At 42.0% G+C, this 23,946-nt stretch overlaps 1 protein-coding gene across 17 annotated transcripts in view; it reads right to left on the bottom strand.

Moving 5' to 3' along the window:
* epb41l3b (erythrocyte membrane protein band 4.1-like 3b) overlaps positions 1–23,946 on the bottom strand; it is a 45,354-nt gene that overhangs the window by 14,906 nt on the left and 6,502 nt on the right. For 3 of the 17 annotated variants that reach the window (XM_034613283.1, XM_034613281.1, XM_034613286.1), the window contains exons 1-13: positions 21,389–21,560; positions 14,442–14,641; positions 11,605–11,748; positions 5,914–6,018; positions 5,636–5,678; positions 5,460–5,535; positions 5,035–5,253; positions 4,193–4,280; positions 3,221–3,265; positions 2,415–2,567; positions 1,669–1,766; positions 1,047–1,222; positions 458–657 (exon numbers count right to left, since the gene is read on the bottom strand). In XM_034613283.1, the coding sequence (XP_034469174.1) occupies positions 458–657; positions 1,047–1,222; positions 1,669–1,766; positions 2,415–2,567; positions 3,221–3,265; positions 4,193–4,280; positions 5,035–5,253; positions 5,460–5,535; positions 5,636–5,678; positions 5,914–6,018; positions 11,605–11,748; positions 14,442–14,630 (1,536 nt within the window). In that variant the 5' untranslated portion in view covers positions 14,631–14,641; positions 21,389–21,560. Of the gene's footprint in view, positions 1–457; positions 658–1,046; positions 1,223–1,668; positions 1,767–2,414; positions 2,568–3,220; positions 3,266–4,192; positions 4,281–5,034; positions 5,254–5,459; positions 5,536–5,635; positions 5,679–5,913; positions 6,019–11,604; positions 11,749–14,441; positions 14,642–17,511; positions 17,532–21,388; positions 21,564–23,946 lie in introns of those variants that run through there. The other 14 variants (XM_034613291.1, XM_034613293.1, XM_034613295.1 and 11 more) reach the window with 10 other exon arrangements.

The raw sequence follows: 23,946 nt of genomic DNA, 5'->3' as shown, positions 1-23,946 counted from the left end.
TAATGTCAACGAAGGGATGACGTGTGTGTAAATGGAGAGGAGCGAAAGGGGAGGGGGGCGAATACGCATGAGCACACACAAGTATAGTGTGGGGTCAAAGGAAGGACAAGAAAAGAAAAGCTAATTAGTAAAGCGCACACAAGATGAAAGCACTTAGGCCTAGCCTACTGCAGAGGGTAAGGCTGAAAGCAACTAGGAAATTCTCTTCAGCCATAACGTTATTAAATAAAAGTTTATTAAGGAAAAAAAACAACTCAAATTTTAAAAAAGGATTAAAAAGATTTGCAGCAGCTTCTCAGGAACATGATCCGTTTCTTTGAAAATCCAAGGGCATATTTACTAATATTACCTCTCTTTGAACCAAATAGAAAAACACTTCAAAGCCTCTGAAAGGTTCTTTTATCTGAGTGGAACGCAGCTCTCACTGCGCTGAAGGTGTCTGTACACAGTGGATTACCTTTGTGTCGTGTCTGAGCGGAGTCGTGGCAGTGGGCTCCGGCGTTTCTGCTTCATCCATCTGAGCGTCTTCCTGCTCCGCCTTCTCTTCCTCTGCTTTCTTCTCTGTTGTTACCGTGGTGATCATGTCCCCCTTGGCGATGACTTTGGCCGCCCCGTCACTGTCCTTCATCAGAGTCTCGTGGTTCTCCATTATGGGAGCTGAAAAACGACAGAGGACAAAGATGGATGTGAGGGGCCAGAATCAGTTATGTTTTTATAGACACCGAGGGTCTGAGAAATCTGTGAGCAGGGAAATCAAAGGTTTGATTTGCTCCTGCACATTGATGTTATAAGGTCCTGTGACTTTGTCGTTAAACTGCACAAGTGTACCAGATGTTTTAGCTTTGCCAGCTTTCATGGAGAACACACATTTTTTTGCTTCCTGTTTAAAGAAGCTCTATTTTGTTTTATAATTGTGCAGGTGACAAAAACAGTGCTTCAAAAATACAAACTGGATAAATAAACAAAAGTCCTGGAGTTGACAGCATTTCAAAACTTTGATGGCGCTTGTGGCCAGTGAATAAACACAACCACCAACAGCTCCTCACCTCCATCTAAGCTGAGGGACATGTTGTAGCGTTTGCTGGCCGAGCGCTCAAAGAACGGAGCAGGTCTGATGATTTGGGAGCTGGCTCTGCGGGTCTGAGCCTGCGTTCTGCCACTGTAGCGGAACTTGGAACCGAGGCTCAGGAACTTCTTCGGAGGTGCCTCTGGGGATACGAGCCTGTCGCCAGTTACAAACACTCACATTAATCAACACGAAAACAGAACACAGATTTAAGCCGCGCACTGTGAAAAGAATTAGAACGCCTACTAATTTGAATACTCTCCAGAGAGCCTTCGGGGTTGACTCGCTAAAGAACCCAGGAGACCAATTTTTGCCTAAAGCAGCACAAAGCTACTCTGCATGTTGTCCAAATGGCAAGAGCTACTAACAGTCTGAGCACCGTTTCAATACATCAAGCATTTAAGGTGGTTATCAGTAAATTCATGTTTGCACTGTTGGCAAGGTCACTTAAAACTGATTTTGATAAACATATCAAACAATACCGAAGAGCTGGGAAAACAAGGTAGTTTTTCTTCACTGTAGGAAGGAATAAAATCCAATATTTTGTTTTAAATTACAAACCTACTGCTACGTGAGAAACGGTTTCCTCGTTTATTTCTTACCTGAAAAAGGTATGATGTTCGACACAGACCTTCCAGAGCCTTTTGGCAGCGCGATGATTTGGTAGCTTGAAACCAATTGTGCTTTCAAACTGTTCAAACTGCAACACAGATTAAACACGGTAGTCAGATTCTCTACAGGTAACTTTAACCTTGCTTACTCGTTTATTGTGAATCCCATTTCTCCCATAATGTATAGCTGCAGTGTTAATTGTAGACATTTCACCAGTTTATAAACAAACCTGTAGAGAAATAACTACTTTAATTCATTGTAAATAGTAATGTAAATAATTTGCATTATGCAAATAGTGAAAAACAGTACAAGATCAAATATTTACATTTCCTATGTAAAACAGCTACACACTTAACAAAGCCACTCCAATGAAAGTATAATTGCATTAGAGTTTTACATAAGTAAAGAGAGCGATGTCAGTACAGATTTGTCGGGTTAGGAAAATGTAGAGAGGAATACGACTGCATTTCTATATATCTGCAGAAAGCTCAGAACTTCAGAAACAATATTTCAGCAGCAGCAGCGGTTTGCAGTTGTGGTGCACCTACAAAATGTTGCTGAAACAGAAGTAAATTTAAGCTGCTGTAGTGAGAGCATGATGTGTCACAGTAAACACAGGATAAGAAATGGATGGAGCTTTGTGGGAGATAGTGAGCACATCAGCTCGGAACATTCCTATGAATACATCCATCTAATTTTATCTTTTTAAATGATCTGTCACGAATGTCCTCTTTACCTCGCCGGGACGGATTTTGATGTAGAAATTGTTCCTCTTGTAGGAGATCTTGAGGATCTTGGGCCAGGCGAACCTGTTGATCCGCAACCGGTCTCTGTAGATGAGGAGGCCACTTGCACAAACGCCCAGCATGATCTCCACACCCTCAGAGTCCTGCAGACATTACATTAACACAGACACAGAAAGAAATAACAAAGACAAAACACACACAAATTTAAAATTAGTTAAGTAAATCTGTGTAACGTTGGTAGAGTAACACTGAATCCCTGACAAAGGAGAAGCTTAAGAACAACGATGCTCTTCTCTTCCAGTTCTGCTAAAGATAAACTCTTATTCGACAAACTCTAAGGTGTATAGGGGTTTTCGGGAGTCAGGGCACAGCAGGGTAACGTAGACTTGAACAGAGCTAACTTGTAGATAATAGAAGGGTAAAGCAGGCAGGTGATGGAGTAATGAATTCAGGCATACTCTAATCTTCTCTATGCAGGCTGTGGTGCTGTTGAACGGCGATTCAAAAGGGGCACAAAGTGAGTGAGAGTTGGTAAAAGCGACAGTGAAGTCTTGGGAAATGGTGGATGAGGCACAAAATGACGCTCTTCACTGCAGAAAGCATGAGACGAGCAGGTGAAACCACTGATAAAAGGTTCGGAGAGGGAGGCTCTGGTCCCAAGCAAGAACAACCAGTCTAAAGTAACAATGGGATGTTGAAAGTGACAAATTTGTATGTAACCATGCACGAGAAGAAAAAAAACAGCACACACACGCACTCACACACTTGGGTAAGCACATGAGATGCAGCCTCTTACCTCTCCCAAAGCTGGAGCCAAGCTTTCATAGAGGCTCCCTACCAACTTTGCATTTAATGAGAGAGGAGAGAAGACAAAAGAGGGATGCTGGTCTGATATGTACATATTTTTTCTCGTGTATCAAAACGGTGTCTCACAGAAGCGACGCTGAGCATTGTTGTCGACTCGGTTTGATCAAGGCCGCTTCCTCGTCCCTGTCATCTCCTCCATTCTGATCTAAATCTGCGAAGGCAATATCCTCCCCATCACTCACATCTACACCCATTTTGACTTTCAAAGCGCTTTGGATAACAGATTCATATCAAGACTGATGACTGTAATTTTCTTTTATGATGACAGCCGTCCTGCTGTCATACTGCAGCTCACTCTTTACTGCCTGTGTTCTAATGAAGTGTTTGATCCCATCTGGCTGGCAGGCCGAGCCGGGCTCCAGATCCCACCCCTTTCTCCACCTACCCCTTCAGCCCCAGATCCAAGGTAGAAGTGAAATAATGTCAGTCAATCAGTGGTGCAGCAGAGGCATTTCTGTGGCAGCCATGATGTTTCGGAAGCAGCGGTGTTGTGGTGGAAAGCGTCACTACTGAGTGCATGATTGCGATGTGTTAGATTGCATAGAGAGAGAATACAAAACATGTCCATCATATTAGTTGAAAACGTCTTAATGCAGCTTGGAGGCACCGACCATTCCTGGAGACATTAGGTTAAACAAATAAAAAGATACCACTTACGATTGGTATGATAAATATAAAGCTACACCCAGCAGCTGGTTAGCTTAGCTTAGCATGAATGCTGGAGACAGGCATTGTGGTTTAATTTGAGGAAATGTTAAATCATTTATTGCAAAAGGATGTGACAATTTAATCACCATCTACAGCTGTGATGATCCGTCTCCAATTGTTACATTTAATTTCCCTTGTGAAAAACAATTCTAAACTCTATACAAGCAGTTAAAAGTTTATAGCGACTTGTTACCTTGGCGTGGTGGAGGTCCACACCATACATGGACAACTTCTTGGCATTTTCCAGGAAGTGTATCTCCGCCTCGCCCGGTGTCACCCCCCTGATAAAGACGGAACCAACAAAGTCAACAAATGGAAACCAGAGAAAAGAAAGATTTGATGCTTTCAGACCGATGTTGTATTCAAGACCAGTCCTATGAGATCTGAACAGGGATAATTCACTGATTTATTGTATAAAAGCTTTCTGGGAAATGGTTGTTTTTATGGATGCTTTCAACTGAAGCGACACAGATAACCATGAGTGCATCCACTTTTAGCATAGAGGCCTTCGGGGAAACTCTAATCCTGGCACTGTCATAGCCTCGCTCCACCCACAGGGCGAGACAGGACTGCATCAAATTACACACAAATCACTGTAATACAGGGAGAACAGGGGGCTCAGACGAAAGGACAGCCAGCTGGATCCATTTATAAGAAAACATAAATCCAGTGTCAGCAGACGTGTTGCCTTTCAAAGAATATTAAGTTAACCAGAATGAGTATAGGTTTTAAAGGTTAGAAGGACCTGAAAACCTATTTTCCAAATCAGCTTCAAAATATGTGCAACAGGCTTTAGTGTGAATTGTTCTGCTTCAGCTACACACGTTTTGGTTGTTTCATAGAGGGTTTGTGCACAAATCAAAGTTTAGAAACATTAAAATCTGAGTGAAGACATTTGTTGGTTGTATTTCAGGCCACTGTCAATCAAGATCAAAGATTTAAAATAGCTTTTTAAAAGATGTTGTACAATTTGATTGGGCTGTAGGAAAGGATAAAGCTATAAAAATAGTTTTAGTAATGGAGGTTGAGACTAACTTGTAGCTCTTGTGGAGTTCCATGACCTTCTCCTCTAGCTCTTTGGTCTGGTTGGGTGCGAAGCGCAGTTCGCTGATGTAGTCACTGCCCAGTTCTTCAGGGTCATAGTCTCCCAGTTCGGACTGCACTGCGTAGGAACCCAGTACTGTGTGGGTGGCGAAGGAGCAGGGCAGGCGACCTGACACCACATCATCTCTCAGCTGCAGGCACAGATAGTACCTGTGTGAGGAAGAAGAGACACAACACAAATCAGTAAAACACTTTGTCTGGATTTTCTTGTGCATTTCCTTTAAAGTGTTTTTTAATGTAATTGCATCCACATAATCAATTATTTTCCCTTTTAAACTACATTTTTAGGGCATCAAATCAATTAAACTAAAGCTTAAAAACCCACAATCTCATTACTAAGGGAGCTGCTTATTCACCTTGTGATATCCTCAATGAGCTGGGCGGGATCTGGGGGGTAAAACTTCACGTTGAATGCAAAGTTCCAGGGACCAGCTGAGACATAGAAAAGACATTGAATTATTAAAAGCAGCACTTTTGAGGTGACGCACCTCATTTGATCAATTCACTGGATTCAGGAGGATATGAGACTTACTCCTTATCTGCTTCTTCAGTTCCTTGCAGGGGTCCAGCCAATTCTACAACAGACAACCACAGACAAAAACATTCATCATCACCACTTTGTGAGCATATTGCTCACATTCTGGCTGTGTGGGAATGTTTAGCAGAGTCATCATATAATTTTCTTGGGAAAGTTTTAGTCTGTCTGGTTTCAATGTGGAGCATTTTACAACCCTTTATTTCGAGGGTTGTTCCTAATATGTCAGTTAAGAGGATAGTTTGCTGATTATGCAGTGAATTGTTTTCAATCACCTTCTGGTTCTCTACATCTTTGTGTGTGATTCCGAAGTAGTCTTTCTCCAGCAGATTGAGGTGATCGCACACTTTGTCAAGGAGCACTTGTCCCTTGGCTCGTTTCTGTGAGAGGAACAAGTAGTCAGTATTGTTATATAATAAAAAAAACTGTAAGCAGTGGGAATATAAGAACGAGTGATACAGAAAGAGTCTTTTAAAAGTGTTTTAATCAAGACAGCCGAAAGCACAGGTTTATAAATCTCAGGATGTTTGCTGGTGTATATAGTTCCCCTTTAATCTTGAGATAATTGAATGAAAATTAACTGTAGACTAATTTTTTTCAGTGCATCAACGTGACATTTTTCCAATTACAATAACAGTGTGATGACGCAGCACATTACACTGCTGCATGATGGAGCTCTTTCTGCACAGGCAAACCCTCAAGGTATTGGAGCCGCTTTCGACCATCTGGGCATCTCTGGACCAATTAATTCCCTCTGTATAAATAAAATTATACAACAAACACACCTTCACATTCCTGAGCTCAAGGTGAACCTCAGTTAAGTGAAGGCTTAGCACCGATCCACTGCACATCACTGACGGGGGAGCCGGATGGAGCTGTGTCACTTCAGACTCATTTGGCTCGGCTCACACGGAATATTTTAAGGCCTGAGTTGCCACAACACAGACGCCTCCTGCCTGGACGGAGCCAAAGCCAGCTCCTCATGTCTGATGCGCTGAAAGCCACTGCCACATTTCAGCAGCAGGAGTCACAACGCACCGTCGCATCTGTCAGATTCACATGCAGGCACAGCATTGCCTGACATGGATAAACACACATCTGGCAGGGATTTTAAGCAGATGCAGACCAATATAGTCTTCAACACGTGGTTGATCTGTGTGATTGTCTACATGCACATATTTCAAGCATACCCACGCCCTCTTTATGAGAAGACTCCAGGGTGAGTGCGTGATTTGCTGAGAGCTATAAAGCTGCTGGTGGCAGAGAGTTAATCCTATCAGAACATCTCAGAGGGAATTAGCAGAGTCATGTCAGACTATTGCTGCCTTGCTTTTCAATGCAACACTTAACTCTGGCTTTTAATGACAGAGCCTCCACACACACAAGACAGAAGGATCTGCAAATCTCTGTTTAGGCTCAGTCACAGAGTTGTCTGAGAGAAACAGCTCCAGCTCCAGTAACCAGACTGCATGTTAGGAGAGCAACAGATTCCACTGACTGATCTGGTTGTTGAGGAAAATGGAAACAGCAGGAAGCTCGAAGGAAAATTGACGTCATATTAAACAGCGACTGGAGATTCATAATGGTCTTATGGAAAAGGAACTTACATCACCGAACCATGTTTTAAAACTTGTTATACAACTATTAGTGACTATTTCCATCATTTATTTATCTGCAGACCATGTTTTTTCTTCAATCAATCATTTGATCAAAATTATTTTTCATTTGATCTGCTGACAAACAAACAAACCAACAAACCAAAAGACAGCAGTCAATATATAACGTCATCAGCACCGGTAATGATATATATAATAGTTGCAGATTAACCAACTGATGTTTGACTGACAAATTAAAAGACATTCAGCATGTATCGTCATGTAGTTTTTGAGGTAGGATTAAAATGTGTATCTAAACTAAAAGGTGTCTTTGATATATAACAACAACAAAGTGAGGCGTGGGATTCTCCCACCCCCTCTCTAATGAGAAATACCAGCCTCTGAAGTGAAGCGGAGGAGGTTCTGTCACAGAAAATGATAGAAAACGATTATGCCGGTACATTTCAGTTGAGCTGGAAAACTACAAGGTCGGGGGGATAAAAATGTCAAATCTTGACATTTCTGGATGAGTTTAAATGGGATTGGGGGGGAGGATGAGGACTCCCTGGCAATTCTCTAAAGGATCCTCTGACCTACACTGTATCACTGTGTCAAACACCATAAGCTGACCTGCCATAGATCAGGTCCGCTGCGTTTTACTTTCACTATTTTCAGAAAAACAGTATAGAGGATGAATGTTCATGTTTGTTCCTTAATGGTTGCTATGACAACATCTCTGGGAAGCAGGCAGCTCACTTATTTGTTGTAATTTGCTTTTGTATTGTAAGTAATGTGTTTTTCATGAAACCCTTTCGGTCGGTATTGGTAACAATTGGATGGAATATACTCATGAAGACATTGTTCATCATTAGCACAGCTTGATTCTGTGATATTGCTCTAATAAAAAAGGTGCCTGATTCTGTGACGACGATGTGAAGAATCAGATGAGACATGATTGTTCAACTAAAAACACAAACGTTTGCTGAAGTGTCCTTGAAAGATCTGAACTGAAATGTAATCAGGTTTGTTTTTTGCAACACGTTGAGAAAGGAGAAGCAGTTGATAAATGACTTGCTTGTTTGATGATAATGACTTAACACTGACAGTGAGCACCAAGCACCAGCCTGATACAAAAATATTGTTAAATTATAAATGTGTGTGAGATTCTGTTTGATAAATATGCAGAACATAATTCAAGGTACATTTGTGGCTTTCTACTGATTTAAAAATATATATATTTTAGTTTTGGACTGATAACTCATTCATTCCAGTTTGTGTCTCTCCTGGATCCGTCGTCTCACATTCCCTCTAATGACCTCTACACCAAGGTTAGGTCTAAGTATTCCTCATCTAATGGGCGTCTGGAAACAATGAGCGAGACCCAGGAAGCGGGGCTGGAGATTACAAGATGAAATACGATGATTCAATACTGCAACTATAAGACACAAATACACCCTTAATAGGGATTTACATTTCTATCACACATTACCAGAGAGTAGACCGATTACATTTAGGATAAGCCCCTTGAGAAATATAATCTTGCTTTAAAGGAGGGTCCAAATAGATTAAATGAGAATTAGATGGAAGGTTGTTGGGCATATACAGTTAAAGCTCAACTGCAGGAGAACATAATTAATGGCCTCTAGTTTATACTCCATATCTGCAGGATGATAAAATCAATATTTTCTAAGAAATGTGTTCTCAAATAAATTGAAATCATCTCTCAAAAGGCCAATTATTGATTTAATGCTCATACCACTTAAGTTAATTCACTTAGATAATTGAAGAATCATGACTCTTCATTTATGAAATATACGAATTTTTACAAGTTTTTAATTTTGCTCATATTTAATAACACAGGCCTGAGAGAACATCTCACTCACATGAAGTTACTGTCAGCTGTTTTTTTTAGAATATCAGTTTACTCATCATAAGAGATATTATCCAGCAAGTAAAGGCAGTTGGTAAATGGAAATGCAGCCCTGGTGTTGTAAGGATTGTCTCAGCTTTAGCTTGGAGATCTCACATTATTTGTAAGGGAAATAAAAAAAATAGGGAAATAATGGGTACAAATAATAGAACACAATATCACTGTGTAAAAAAAAGAGTTTAAAAGAGATTAACATTTCCCAGACAGGGAGGGTGTAATGAAAGAGACAACTAAATTGCATTGTGGGAAATGTCAGATCCAATGTCCAGCTTGACCTACATTAGCGAATTAAAGTCATGGATGTTTTGGCTGCATTCATTTGGGCATTTGGTTATTTGACATCACAATTGCGAGTCCACCATCTTTATGGTATAGTACTACGCTTTCACTCAACATTCAGATTAGAGCCATAAAAAAATGAAATAATTAAGTTACTTTTGTCAATTCAAGTTCTTTGTATTTGGTTCCCAAAAATCCACATCGGTCGGGCTCTGATTCAGATACATAATATCTTCAGTTATATTAGATGTAGTACAAGGGGAAATTCTCATTACATTACCTACAGTATCTATTTACCTTCGAACAAAGCATTAGCACATCTCTCTGAGCAAAATCCTTTCAAATCAGCAGCACTCAGAAACACACAAGAACAAGTCGCCCACATTGACCCTCATTTCCAGCTCCTTGTCCTTAAGAATCCTTCCCTGGCCTCAGCGGGACATCAAGTAATGCTGCCAACGCAAAGTCAGTGACACTGATTCCCTCCAACAAATGCTCCTGTGTCACGGTCAGAACGCCTCACCTCACCGCCACCACCAAAAACAGTGGGATTATCTTTCTATCCAAACCCCTGGTGGGAAGGAATCTGCTCAGAGGAGACCCGAGAAGAAAGGTCTGGTTCTTAACTTCAGCCCCGCACACATTATTGGGGGGAAAAGTACAAAAGTTGAAAGCCACACAACCCTGAGAAAAGGCTCCACTTTGTATTGTTAGGAAGAAAGTATGCAAGAGTCAGGTGAGTTCACTGGTCAGATTTCTTTTTGAATTCATGAAGTTCTGAGAAAGAAACGACTGTTTGAAGGCAGAGAGCTGCTACTATGACTGACTGTGGTCTCTTGACTGGAAACATAACAGCTATAGATAATCTGAATAATTACTCAAGGCTACATATGCTGTTATTTGACACAATATTAAATATAAATGTGCAGCGAAATCCCTCCAAACCTTTCAAGACTTGCACTGTCCTCAAATATCACAGCCTTACTCTGGTTACCACTCTATTGTGATGCAACTAAATCTGAGTCAATAAAATTTAGAGAACATTCTATTTTTAAATATGACCGTTTTGCATAATTGTCCAGACTCCAGCCGAGAAACTGATGCAGCCATTCATCGCCTCGCCCTGCTCTCTCATTCTAACCCATTGTGATCAACAACCAACTCATGCTCCTTTTTCTCCTCCTCACAAACATCCCACCGCAGGATTTAACTTCTCCACATTATGATAAAAGCAACGCTGCTGGGATGGTGAGGTTGCAAGCTTCGCATTTACAAGACAAAAGGCACGTATTTTGCAGTGACTGTCGGTTCCCTTTTCCCTCACAGGATTTATTTCTGGATCGCGGATGAGCTTTGAAGTACGAACTAAACATTTAAGGGCTGTTACGTGAATTTTCTTTTGTTCCCCCTCTCAAGACTGCAGGGAAGAAGCTTTGGAGGAAAAACAAATCCCCCAAAGCAATTTGGCTCAATGCAAATGCACAGTGAAATCCATGAAATCCATGAAATCCCTGTTTCTAAGAAGCATTGCCAAAATATATACGATTTTTATTCTATTTTATTACAGCGAGCCAAGTGTCACAGGACAGATAAATGGAGGAATCCAGACACAAACTTTCAAGGGTTTCATCTCCTTTTTGTGGGACACGTGTATTTGAACATCAATGCAAAAATCCAATTTGTTCTCTATGGGCCATAAATTGAATGTTTTGTAACCCTCGGGGTAAATAGTGCTGCATGTTGCATTATTTGTTTATTGAAATGAAGATGACTTTTCCATGAGCCATGTTCCTCTATTTCTGCAAAGTAAAGTGGTTTTTAAGTAGGACTACAGTGCAACAGGACCCAACAATAGCGTTTATAACCCAATATAATTATTAAAATTGCAAATATCATTAGTGCTGCTGCATTGATGCAAGGGAATTCAAAAGGCCAAGGGATAGTTGTTTGAAATTAATCTGCCACTTCTCTATCTAAAGCAAAGAGCTTATACATTAATTCAGACTGAAGCAGCTCTGAATCATCTTTAACAAAAAGACAATGCTTTAGTCATGACGCAGATGGGTGATCATCTTTCAAGTGTTAAACGCAACACCTTTCGAAATATACTGCTGCTCGTCTGACAAGACAAAATGAGTTTAAATAAATCACACAGTACCCACCTCCAAATCGAGTGTGAAGTCCGTGCCATCCAGCAGGGAGACCTTGCACTGCATGATCTTCACCTTCTTCACTCCTCTCAATGGAGACTTGGACAGACGACTGAGGGATGACCTGTGGGATTCCTGGTCCTCTTCCTGCTGCTCCTGAGACAAAGGGAACAAGTGTAATTTAACACCAATGAGTACATAAGGGGCGTATGGACTCTGTGTCTATTTCACTGGATGAATAAAAGAATTCTGATTGAGACTTTAACGATTTTTGACTAGACGTAGAAATACTTTCTTCACACTATTTCCTTACCTAACTGCCTCAGACTGACCTGAAGGACTTTTGATCTAGTGCAGTGCTGTCACATGTCCAAAACCTAAAAAATAGTGACTGGGACCCTGAGTGAATGTAATCAGGTCCCACTGAGAGGACCTAGAGGTGTACCGCCATTTTGTCTTAAACAGAGAAAATCCAATTTTCCACTTGGCTGAAAACAAAGCCTTCCTGACTGACTTTATGCTGAAAAAGAAGCCTCGAGCTCAGAGACATTTTTTTATTCTTCTTGTTCGCACACAAAATGGATTTAATGCCCCCTTTCATTCCCACATTGCAAATTTCTTATCTTGTTCTTCAGAGGAACTTTGGAACCGTACAAGACAATTAGGATCATTTTTATAGAGAATGAGAATTGAAGTAACAGCGTAACTTAGATATGATTTACTTAAACTTTCAAAAGAATACCAAAGAATGTGTTCTAAGCTTTCATGGGTGATTAATGAGCGACAGAGACAAGTGTCACAGATGAATGAAATCCCAGTAGAGGAACTGTAAACAGAGGCCACTTCACTGAGGCATCACAGCAATGACTGACTGTGTTGTATCACATTGCTGTGATATCTTTCAGCCATGTTTCTGCTAATTCACACAACTCCGACAATGGCACAGCCTCATCCATCACCCTCAGTGTGACATGATGAGGGCTGTGCCAGGGGCATTGCTCTCGTTGTGTCAACATCAGAGTGTTGTTTGGTCCAGAGTGGACTATCTCAAATACTTCTTCCTTTCTGTTCCTGAATTTTGGCTGAATCATGACCAGGAAGGAAGACAAAACTTATGATATGACGTCACAGTGAAGGTGCCCTTTGGGAAATAAAATTTCACCACTTCATTATTTTATCCAGTTACAACATTAGAGTGAAATCTATTTTTCATATTTAGTGTGCGAATCTTTGAGTTATGAACAAAAAAGTGTTTGTCCCAGTGGCCTTTGGTAAGTCTAATCACTTCGTCTTCCCTCTCTGTGCTACTGAAATATCGTCTTCACGAGAATGGGATGGAACACTAGAAAACTTAAGGTCGCTGGCCTGGTCATCGTGGAGTCACAATAATAAGAACAGACAGCTCAGAGCGAATCCCTTCTCTAATGCAGTCTGAGAGCCCACATACACCAAACAAACCTTCTTTCATTAGAATTTTAAATATGTTTTCTGCTCTTCAGGTTAAACAAATGGACGGATCAATTTCTTCCTGATGAAAAAATAAACATATAAATGGGTTTCATACCTTGCGCAATGAGTAAACATCCTACAGCTGAACTGGTTTGATTTAAAGCTCGTACACATGGAGCTCTTTAAAGCGAGTTGTGCCTTGGGCTATATCAGCAACAAATTTTGCGGTCGCCAAGGTTGCCCATACTGAAGACCAAATCTGTATGCATGTACTGTACCGCTGGCCAAAGTAGTACTAAAGCAGGGAATGGGCTGTAGTTTCAAAGCCCTGGAAACCTGATCTCCAGATCGATTAGATACTGAGCCCTGGAGGTTGTTTGGGCCAAAATCAGCAGACAGGCACTCAGTATTCAGATAACATCAGAAGCTCCCTGGGCTGTCTGCCTTTATAACATATACAGGCCACTGGCTATATTTGTATTCATAGAAGATAGAAGAACTGGGGTGTCCACTGTTTCACAGCAGAATATATAAATACCAATTTCTTCTCAATGTTCTTTTCTAAAAGCAAATTGTTTTCACATTTTTTAAGAGTGTATAATTTTCAGCCAACTGAAGATCATGTGATTCACTCCCCCCCCACCAAAGCATGAAGGAACATGTGCTTCAGGTAAGGTAAACAAATGAAGGGACCTCTCTACAGCCGGCGTTTGGTTTGTGGGCTACTTGGAGAAACATGGTGGTGCAACATGGCGGACTTAGTGGAAGAGGACCCGTTGACGATACAGATATAAAAAGGGCTCTAAGGTTACAAAACATAACTTTGAATATTCAAATTGTACAGATAAATCCAGATGAATCCTTTACACTGGACCTTTAAAAAAAAGCCTGAAGGGTCATGGATCATGCTTCCAATGAAGACATCCACAGTTTGTCTGTGGTTTCACAATCTGTGTTTTCGCCGCCATTTCAAAATCAAAGCACAGAGCACTGATAAGGACGAATCTATTTGTCAACTGTATGTTTTGATGCAGAGCTGTAAGCACCGCTGAGGCCTCTGGGGCCATGTTGTCAGTATTTTCTTCCCCATGTTCATTTCAAATTTTCACACAAAGACATAATTCATTCAGGAGAAGAATGAATGGTGTGTATTGTTTTCTCTCTCTCAAATTCAAGCCTACGATATGAGAACATGTGGAGTGTTTACATTATGAGAATCCATCCTTAATCGAAACACTCAAGTGTATTTTTAGGCATCATAAAAAATAAGAGGGCTGATTAAGAGGATATTATTGTGGATTAAATTTTAGTCCAGATGTCCGTGACAACTAGCTGGGTATTTTGTCGGCCTGCATGTTCCGACAGGCCTGTCTTGTAAATGTGGTTATGAAGAGGCTGACCTGTTCTTTCCTGGCCGGGGTGCTGTGTCCGACAGCGGCTGGAAGCTGCTCCGTTTGGTTCTGGGGTGAAGTGGGCTCGGCTGCGGCCTGGCTCGGCTGGGATGCTGCTGCTTTAGCTTTCCCCTTCTCCGTCTCCTTGTTCTCCTGCGGCTGCTTGGCCTCTGCGTCTGCGCCTGATTCAGTTGTCATGGTAAATCACGCTGAAGTGGAGGAAAGAGGAGGATAAAGAGGAAAAATGGATGAGTCAGCTGACTTGTTATGAAGTGATCTACTGTTGCTTTTCGGACCAAATGTAATGATGCAAATGCAGACAAATGGATAATGTTTGAATAAACATTCAAATGTTTTGAAATTAACTGAAGTGGCTTTGTCCTTTTTTCATTTGCGTCACTGGCTGATGATGGAAAGTGCTGAGACAGCCGGTGCTTTGACGTCACTGAGGGGTTTGATTAAACTGGTTTCAAATTAATTGAATTTACAGATGCAACTACCTGTTGATTTCTTATTAGTCAATTTCTCCATTTTATTATTTATGAATCATTTGGTAACCATTCTTTCATAGCCCCCTCCCCGAGTTCCTCCGTGGAATATTAACACACAACCATCCCAACAGCACTAGTAAGCGTGCATGACCTTCTCCCTCTGTGAATAGCAGCATACCAGCGCCAACAGATGCTGCCCAAGAAGCCAAAAGCTGGGTAATGAGAGGAAACATCTAATGGCCAGTTTTGCCAAACAAAGATGACAGATCCCTCTGGGGACCCTGAGCTAACCGTACCCACAGGCTTTGGCATTGGGGATGTGTTTTCTTTTTGTTTTGTTTTTTTGGGGGGAGGGAGGGGAGGGTCTGCCTAGAATCTGGGGTGTGTAGTATGGATGCCTGTCATTCTGCTGTTGGCTTGCTTCTCCCTTAGCACTATTTATAGGGCCGTGTTTACGCTGGGGTGGGATGGCTGCGGGGAGGATCATTGACTTCCAGCCATGGCAGAGGACGTCAGCCTCTGCATCAAGACAACACTGAGGGCTGAGGTGATCCCTGAACTTCTACGCACTGATGAACGACTGAAACAACCACAATGGAGAGTTGTGGCTCTAAAAAAAACTGTAGCGAAACAGCAGTTATTGATTATCTGTAAATGCCACAAGTTGTTTTTGAGGGGGTCAACATGTTTTACAATCTGTAGAAAACTGTTCCAGTCAGAAAAACAAACTGGATATGATCCACATGTCAACATGATCCGCTGAGAGGAACACTGGCAGGCACATAGCTTGAGTATGAACAGCTGGGGTCTATGGCCCCATCATGCCTTTACTACATTATTTCAAAAATGGTGTGGTGTGGTTACTGGGCATTCAAATGTAGTATTGTAATGCAAAATGATATATTAAGTAGGGAATTGCTTAGTTTTTAAATAGATGAAAATGATGTTAACTTAAAACAGCAGGAAATCTGGACTAGGAAATGGGTTAAATCAGTTTGGAGTCTTAATGTTTCTTCTGCGTTTCCTTCCCTTGCTTTCAAAGAAGTCAGGCAGGAGTGTGGGTTTGAAGAATCAAGGGTCACTGAACACAACATGCTGATCACACTGAATATAAGTAATTTCCGGTGCCATAAAGAGGCTATAAAGATAACCAAACCGAGACTATGGGCCTGAGTGGCATCAACGTGAATGGAGTGATGCAGTCAGGACAAGATCCAAACTCCAACACTTGCTTTTAAAAGACCATGAAGATAAAAACCACTAAACTGAATTCAACCAAAATCCAGTCAAATCCTCCCTGCTGTTTTCTTACTGCACCGTGGGGGGCAGAATTGAGGAGCGGTTCAGTAATCAGCTGACTGATTACAGTTGCACAGTAACCTTTGCCTCTCTTAACCCCCCCACGAAACAGGAACTATGGTTGGGGGGGAAGAAAGGAACATCTTAGCACCATAGAAATGAAGGAAGAATACGTTCAGTCACTGGTGACAGGCACTCTTCACATGACCAAACAACAGCCCACACAGTAGCCTTGTGTGTGACCCTCACCATGGACTGGCACATACATTATGCATTCAGAAAGCTGTATTCACAACTCATTTAGGGCCTTGGATTACTCCAAATATACAGGGGTGGTTGATGATTGAGCCAATGTAGCCTTATCATACCGAGTATAGGATTCAATGAAAGTCTATTTAATCTAATCATCCTTGATTGTTTCAATAAATAAACACGCTTTCTTCCTGAGTAATCTTGCGAAACGAAACTCCAATCCCTCGGGGTCATGAAGGCTTTTGCGTTCAGAGTCATAAATGTTTTGTGTTTGGCACGTTTTTACCAGGAAAATCCTCTGGCACACAGGAAATGGAAATGATGTTCAACAGCATTTGATCAAATCCAAATCTTTTTGAATCCCTTTGTGAATCTTATAAAAAGGTTAAAATGTCTATTGGCAGAAAAGGCAAAATGGTTCAGTTTTTAGTGGTTGTTTACTTTATATCCTGCTGCCTTGTGTGTGACCTGTTGCCAGTCAGTTGAGACTCCGGATCACAGGACAGAAAGTCGTGTGGTGTGGATTGCACAGCGATCCAGTGACTCTGAAAGGGATGTTTTGTGAACTTGGCAATACGGGAAGTTTCCCTTGCATTGGTATGACTAAGGAATAAAAGATTACTCAGCAATTAGTATGATGGCTACTATGACTGAAGAGAGAAACGAAAACGATGGTAAGAGCAGAACTAAACGCAAATGGTCGTCATGAAACGCATCTTTCAGATTAGGAAACAGCTTCTGACTCAACTGTCATTGGAAAACAGAACCCAATGCTCTCAGTATTAATGTGACTTCTAGGAAAGACGGGCAGATTTCAACTCAACTCCCTCAGAGGGGCATCTTCTTTCCAACAAGAGTTAAACCAGGAATAGAATAACAACACAGAGACAATGTTCATGTCCATCGCCACACACACTCAGCACAGGCTTATCAGTAAATAGCTATGATACACAATTGATCAGTGACTATAAATGCAAACCTCCATTTTAAGGTCCATTTATAACTATAAAAACACACTGTTGGAAAGTCACACTCACATATACAGAGGAGGATGAGGAACTGCCATCTGTGCTGAGTGATATTAGCTGAAGTACACCACAGCTGGTCCCATCCCCTCCACTCCTGCCCCCACTCCCACAACCCCCTCCCTGGGGGCTTATAGAGGTTACGTGGAGGGGTATGGCTGGCGGTTTTTTACACATCCAAGCCCATCCCGAGTGGGCCCGCCGTGTATGATGTGACCCCTCCACATGTCTGCGGGGCTGACAGCTGTTACACAGCAACCCAGCTACTGTAACAGGATACCATGTAGCTGGCCTGGCCACTCAAACGAGACACCTCTGCTGAGGGGGTTACGGATCCCCAAAGTGTTTTTAACTGTCCGGACTTCAGAAACAACAAACAACATTATTGATGTGTTTTGTCATGACATGACACACCCTCTCAGAGGCAAACGGGGTCCTTCAGTATATTTATTATCACCGTACATATATAGTAGATTCATGGCATTCATTGAATACTGTGAACTGCAGTAACTTATTATAGATGCAACGTTATATTCAGCTCTGGATGCATAGAGTACCACCAATGACAACCACTGCGTAGAAGTTGTACTGTTACGATAGCAGAACTACTATTTTAGAGAAGACATTAAATTATTTTCAACAGTTATGATCAACCGTTAAGTCTTTTCCAAGCACAAATGTTGTTGTTTTCATGGTTCCAGCTTTTCAAATAAGAGAATTCGCATTGATAAGTTTAATCTTTTGGGGGTTTAAAATGATAAATGAATAATAAAGAAAAGGGTGGAAGAGGTGGCTGGAAGAGACAGAGAGGGGCGGGGTCGTGCTTTTATCTGCCTTATTCGTCCATCATGGGAAACAGCTAAACCAGAAACTACAGGTGTTACCTGTTTTTCTTCTAATACTCAGCAGATACCCGATGATCGTCAGTCCAACTACTCGCATTAAGACGATGGCGGACTGCCACTAGGTAATTCCTGGAAATACTGATGGATTGTAACATCAGTGACTCAGCAAAACATCTCAAGGCTGATGCTTTATGGAATCGCTTTTTTTTCTCAAATAAAATTAAGACTTATTGAATAAACATGATAAAACTAACAGTTTGATACAATAGTCCTACAAAAATAGGATATAGCGTGTTGTTGGGGTGTTGTTGTACTGCATTTCATTATACTGAGGAGTTTCTATAATTTCTAAAATCCCATGCTAAATAACACAAATATCTCTCTGTATCACACAATGCAGTTCAACAGCCCCAAAACATACATCCTCCAAAAGGATAACACAAACTGAACATTATAACCTTCATGTGGGTGAGGAGGTGTGGCTGAATTTTCAAAGATCATTCAGTTGAACCCCTCGCTGACCAAACTGGACAGCTCAACAGCAGAGGGTAAACTGGTCTCAGGAAGGTGACTTTAACCAGAGAGCTGTTTTTGCAGAGGAATGCCATAAATGCTGTGGGGTCGCTGGGTTCACATTCTACTGTCTGCAGCAGAAAGGCATTCAGGGATACAACAGAAACAACTTACTATCATCTCAACTTGACTGACTCGTCCTTGCGCAACATCGGTTTGCCTTTGTTGCTGTGCTATTGCGTAGGGCCAGGGTTATTTCCTTGTAAGCCAAAACACAAAAAACGCTGATGTGTCTGAGAGGAAAAACAATTCCTAAATTATATGTTTGCTGAAGTTAGCACTCATTCGACCTGTACCGCTCCTTTGACAAAGGAGAAAATCTCCTTAACGTAAAAGATTAGAGCTAATTCTCGGTAATAACGTATTATACAGCTACTGGTCGATGGGGATTAAGCACTTTATGAGATAAGCTAGAGGTAATCAGTAAATCAGCTGTAAACTGATATACTGATCATTTCTGTCCACAAGCATAAACAAGGGTCAAAAGGAGCAGCACGTCACTTTTTATAATGATTTTAGGTGAAATATTCTCCAAATAATATCCTAATGTGGAGAGGTGGTGTCAATACCCAATCAGAGATTAGCTATTACAATGAGACAGAGACAGGTTAAGTCAGGGATGGGAGCTCACACTGGTTGATCAATATGTGAACGTGCTTCAGGTCCAGCAAGTATTAGCTTCTGGTAGAGGTCACCATCTCTGGGCGGAGCAGTGTGAAGGAGGGGGTTGAGAGGAGCAGGGTGGGTTTGCTTTTGATTGCCATGCTAGCACGAGCTTGATTTCCAGAACTAATGAGCAATTTGGGTTCTTGGCCTCAGCTAAGATGTATCTGTCATTTGTATATGGCTCTAGATTGCCTGCTAATTGGAAACCACCATAACCTAAATCCATAAAATAATTTAAAAGACCATTAAATATTGCTATTTAATTCAGTTAGAGCCGACTATACCCTATAAAGAGCAGTTGTATTTAAATGCATGTCATACTGTCTAATGAAAGCATGAAATCGAATCATAATGAAAAGAAGCTGTTGCTATTAAAATCATGGCCGCATTCCCCTTGTTACCTGACGGTTATCTTGTCAATTAATATAAAGGACAAACTGGCAAACATGTCCTTTAGCCTGGTGGTGTTGTCCTCAAGTGGCTTTTCTTGTCTCAAGAGTTATATTCAGTTTACAGTCGTACAAAAACGTGGAAAAGCTGTCCTCTGATATCCTCCTCTGGAGCCGTGTTCTCACGAGGATAACAATGGACAATAAGGCTTAAAAACACAGAGTAAATGAGGCCGTTTCGAGTCGAATTTGAATGCCGGGGCTTACGGACACTTGGATGACACCACAGGAGCAGTATGGAGTCACGTTTAAGGAAGTGTTCACCATTTACTTCAATTGTATTTGATTTGGCTGCGACGCTGTTTACCCTTGAAACTCCCAAAGTGCTTTCTGGACTCAAACACTTCACCCCCCGCCCCTCCATCGGATTAGTGGCGAGTAGATTAAGAGTTAATATTCATTTTTCTGTGAAGTATCCCTTTAAGTGTTTTTATGGCAATATTCCCCTCACTTTATTTCTGCATTATCATTCTGGCTCTTACCCGATATGTCCTCGTTGTTTGTTGGACAATGTGAAGTTCTGCAGCTGCTGGAGCACTTAGGCCCCAGATAAATGTCCCCATGGGGACAATAAAGTATATCTGATCTAAAAAGCGAAGGCCTCCCCCCCACCACCCCACCCCTGTGATGTAGCTGCAGCTTCCATCGCATCTGCAACAACAGCTTACTGTGCGTCTTGATTGAAATTGTCAAGTCAGACCTCCGGCCATTGCATGCGGAGCCCGCGGGGGGATGAGAGGATGCTAACAGCGGAATCCGCCCCCCCCCCCTGGCCACGCCTACCCGCACTGCAGATCACAAACAGCCCGGGATGTCGTGTCTGGATCCCCGCAGATTTCACCAGTTCTACCCCCCCCCCGGTGACATGTCCCCCAGACGTGACCGGGTCCACGCTGCCTGTCCCCCGGTGTAACGACGTTTGATTCAAAGCATCTCTGCCGCGTCGTTTTCACCCGTCCCCCCCCCCCCTCACACGTTAGCCCGCTGCTCTCCTCGTTATTCATTTGAAAACACAACGCTAGCTTTTCACTTTTAGCTTCCAACACGTCGGCTCGTTGTTGTTTTTAAAACACACACACACACATTAATACTGCAACACGGAAACCAGCGGGACTCAGAGACCCTCGGTCCGGCGGAGCCACGTCCACCGGACCCTTTTTTTTTTTCTCTCGCCTGACTGGGAACAGCCGGAGCGGATTTTAACGTCAATGACGCTGTCACCGTCTTGGCTGTGGTCAAACGAGGCTAAACGCGGCTAAACCGAGACCGGGACGCGGACAAATACCCGGTGCTGCGGATGTCCGAGAGTAAACAAGCAAGAGAAAAAGCAGTAGAAACAAAGAGGAGGTTCGTTACCGGGAACAACCGTCGTTGCTCGGCTGGTTCTGCGAGTTGTTAGCGGGCTCCTGCTTCCTGACAGCGGTGCTACTCTGCTGCAGTTCCCCCCTCTGCTCCTCCGGCAGCCTATCACACTCCACCACTACTGACACTGAAGAATTGTGGGAGATCAGGACAGCAGGGGCAGTCAGACACACACACACACACACACACACACACACAGAGACATCATCAGACAGACACACACACCATCAAGCACACAAACACACGCACACACACCTCACCATCAGAAACAAACACACAGACACACCTCACCACCAATAACACACAGACACACACACTTCATCAGAAAAACACACTGACACACACCAATTACAGACACATGGTGTGTTGTTTCACTCGGGGAGTAATTTCTATTTAAAGGAAAATGTGATTAAATGAAACTGAATAAGCGATGGAATGTCACAAAGTACACGTAGTTCTGTACTTGCATAGAGACATGGTACTTTACTTCACTTCACTTAAATAAAAGTAAGCCGTCTGACAAGATAAATGATTAATTAATCATAAAACAGTTAAAAAAGAATCCAGGAGCCTTACTACTTCTTTCCAAACAACCAACCAACCAATGGGTTGAACAGGGGGAACAACATGACCTAATTGGCAGAGATTTAACTTATAATCGTTGAATTGTAGAATTACTTCCTTATTACTTTCTTACTAACATAAGAAAAAGATCTGAAAATTACTTCCCGTCACCGAACTGTGGCTACAGGATATCTTACTTCCTGAAATAATATAAAAAACACAATCCAGGCCATATTAAACCAAGTTAATAATAAGCACATGAATATACCGACACCCCACATCTGGTCCCCCCCCTCTACAGTTCGTATGTTCCTGTGTGCACAAACACAGACATAAAAGCCAGTTTGTAATTAGTGTCTGGGTTGTTCCCTCCGGGGATTTGTGGGGTTTTGCCTCCCGCCTCCCAGTGGGAACTTGACCCGACTCGGTCACCCTTTTCACTTTTATTTCATCTAATTGCTTTCATGCTCCAGTAGGAAACTACATGCCGACACTGTAGAAGTCCGCAAATATAAAGATATGGTTACGCACATGACGTCTTACTACTTATATTTTTCTGCTGCAAGTCGAACATGAATTCCCTAAATAGTGGCAGAGACAGGGCAGGCTTTGAGATAATAGAGAGTAAATGTAATAACACACAGTGCAGCTCTTATGTGCAGCAGCCAGACAGCTGGCTCCTCATTCAGCCTCTAGCTAATTGTAACACAACTCATAAAACAAGCTCACTGGCCACAACAATGGAGGTTTTTACACTGAGGACATATAAGTCACATTACAATAAGAGCTGTTGTACGTGCAAATCGAAATTCTTAAACACAAACCTTACAAAGCCACAGTGGCCTGACAACACATGTAACTAAATATTCCGGTAACCTCCAATGCAGGGGGGAGAAATAATATCTGATACTTCCTTCAGAGTGATCTCCGACACTGTAATAACTTACTGAGCCGTCATCCTGAGGCTGAATGTGATACCTCCGTTAACAATAAAAAGTCCAAGGATAAAAGTCCAAGGTTGTGACAATTTCACAATCTGCAACTTAAATGATTCAGTGACGTCAGCCGTTCGAATCGCATCCTTCTCTCGTTTCTCTGGAGTTACGTCTTTCACTTCCTCCTTCATTTCTTGCTCTCAAAGCAGGAGAACGTAATTGTACTGACAAACCAGTACATCACCACAACATTATACAAAACACAGTTACAAATAACTGGGATGTCTGGTCTCCGCTTGGCCAAACAATAGTTATCTGCGTTTAGAGCAGGTGGAGTCTGGCACAGTGTTGTCATGACCCGACTGGTCGTCCCAGACATTGCTCATCGGGGCCTGTCTGGCCAGTGGGGGGTGACTGTGCGGCTGTGATGCAGTAAACAATCTTAAATTGGAAAATGAGAGGTTACATAATGACTCGTCTTCACAGGGAATACAAATTCTTACGTGCCTTCATTGTTAAAAATAGCAAATTACAATGAAGCTGTGATTTATGATTCCATTTTTTTGGTGATATAATTATCCGACCTCTGCAGAGATTAAGTTAGGACTTAAAGACTGTACCTGATTGTAATGACCACTGAATTATGTATAATATTAAATTATTCACATTCAGTATAGTGCCTAGACAAAAGATTAGGGCAGAAAACAAAAGCACATGATGCATAAATTGGCCTTTGAAGCTGCATTAAGCCATTTTGACCACCAGGGAGCAAAAAATGCTGCTCAGTAGAGCACATACCACAAAGTACCACAACAGTCTCTTTAAATGCAATCAAGCTGCACCAAATTTCACACACTGATAAATTTTTCATCGAGATCCAGAGCAATCCGCCCCCCTGCGGACCCACGCCTAAATTTATCTGGTTCTTTTTTCGCTCACGCCCCACCCTTCCACAAAATTGAATGAAGGTTGGTTAGTTTTTTGCGTAATCCTGCCAATTAACACACAAACAGCAGGGGCATCACAACAAAGCAGGGAATTCCCCTTAAACTC

Source organism: Hippoglossus hippoglossus, chromosome 17 (genome assembly GCF_009819705.1).
Source record: "Hippoglossus hippoglossus isolate fHipHip1 chromosome 17, fHipHip1.pri, whole genome shotgun sequence".
Lineage (NCBI taxonomy): Eukaryota > Metazoa > Chordata > Actinopteri > Pleuronectiformes > Pleuronectidae > Hippoglossus > Hippoglossus hippoglossus.
This window is presented reverse-complemented; position numbering and strand designations above follow the sequence as displayed.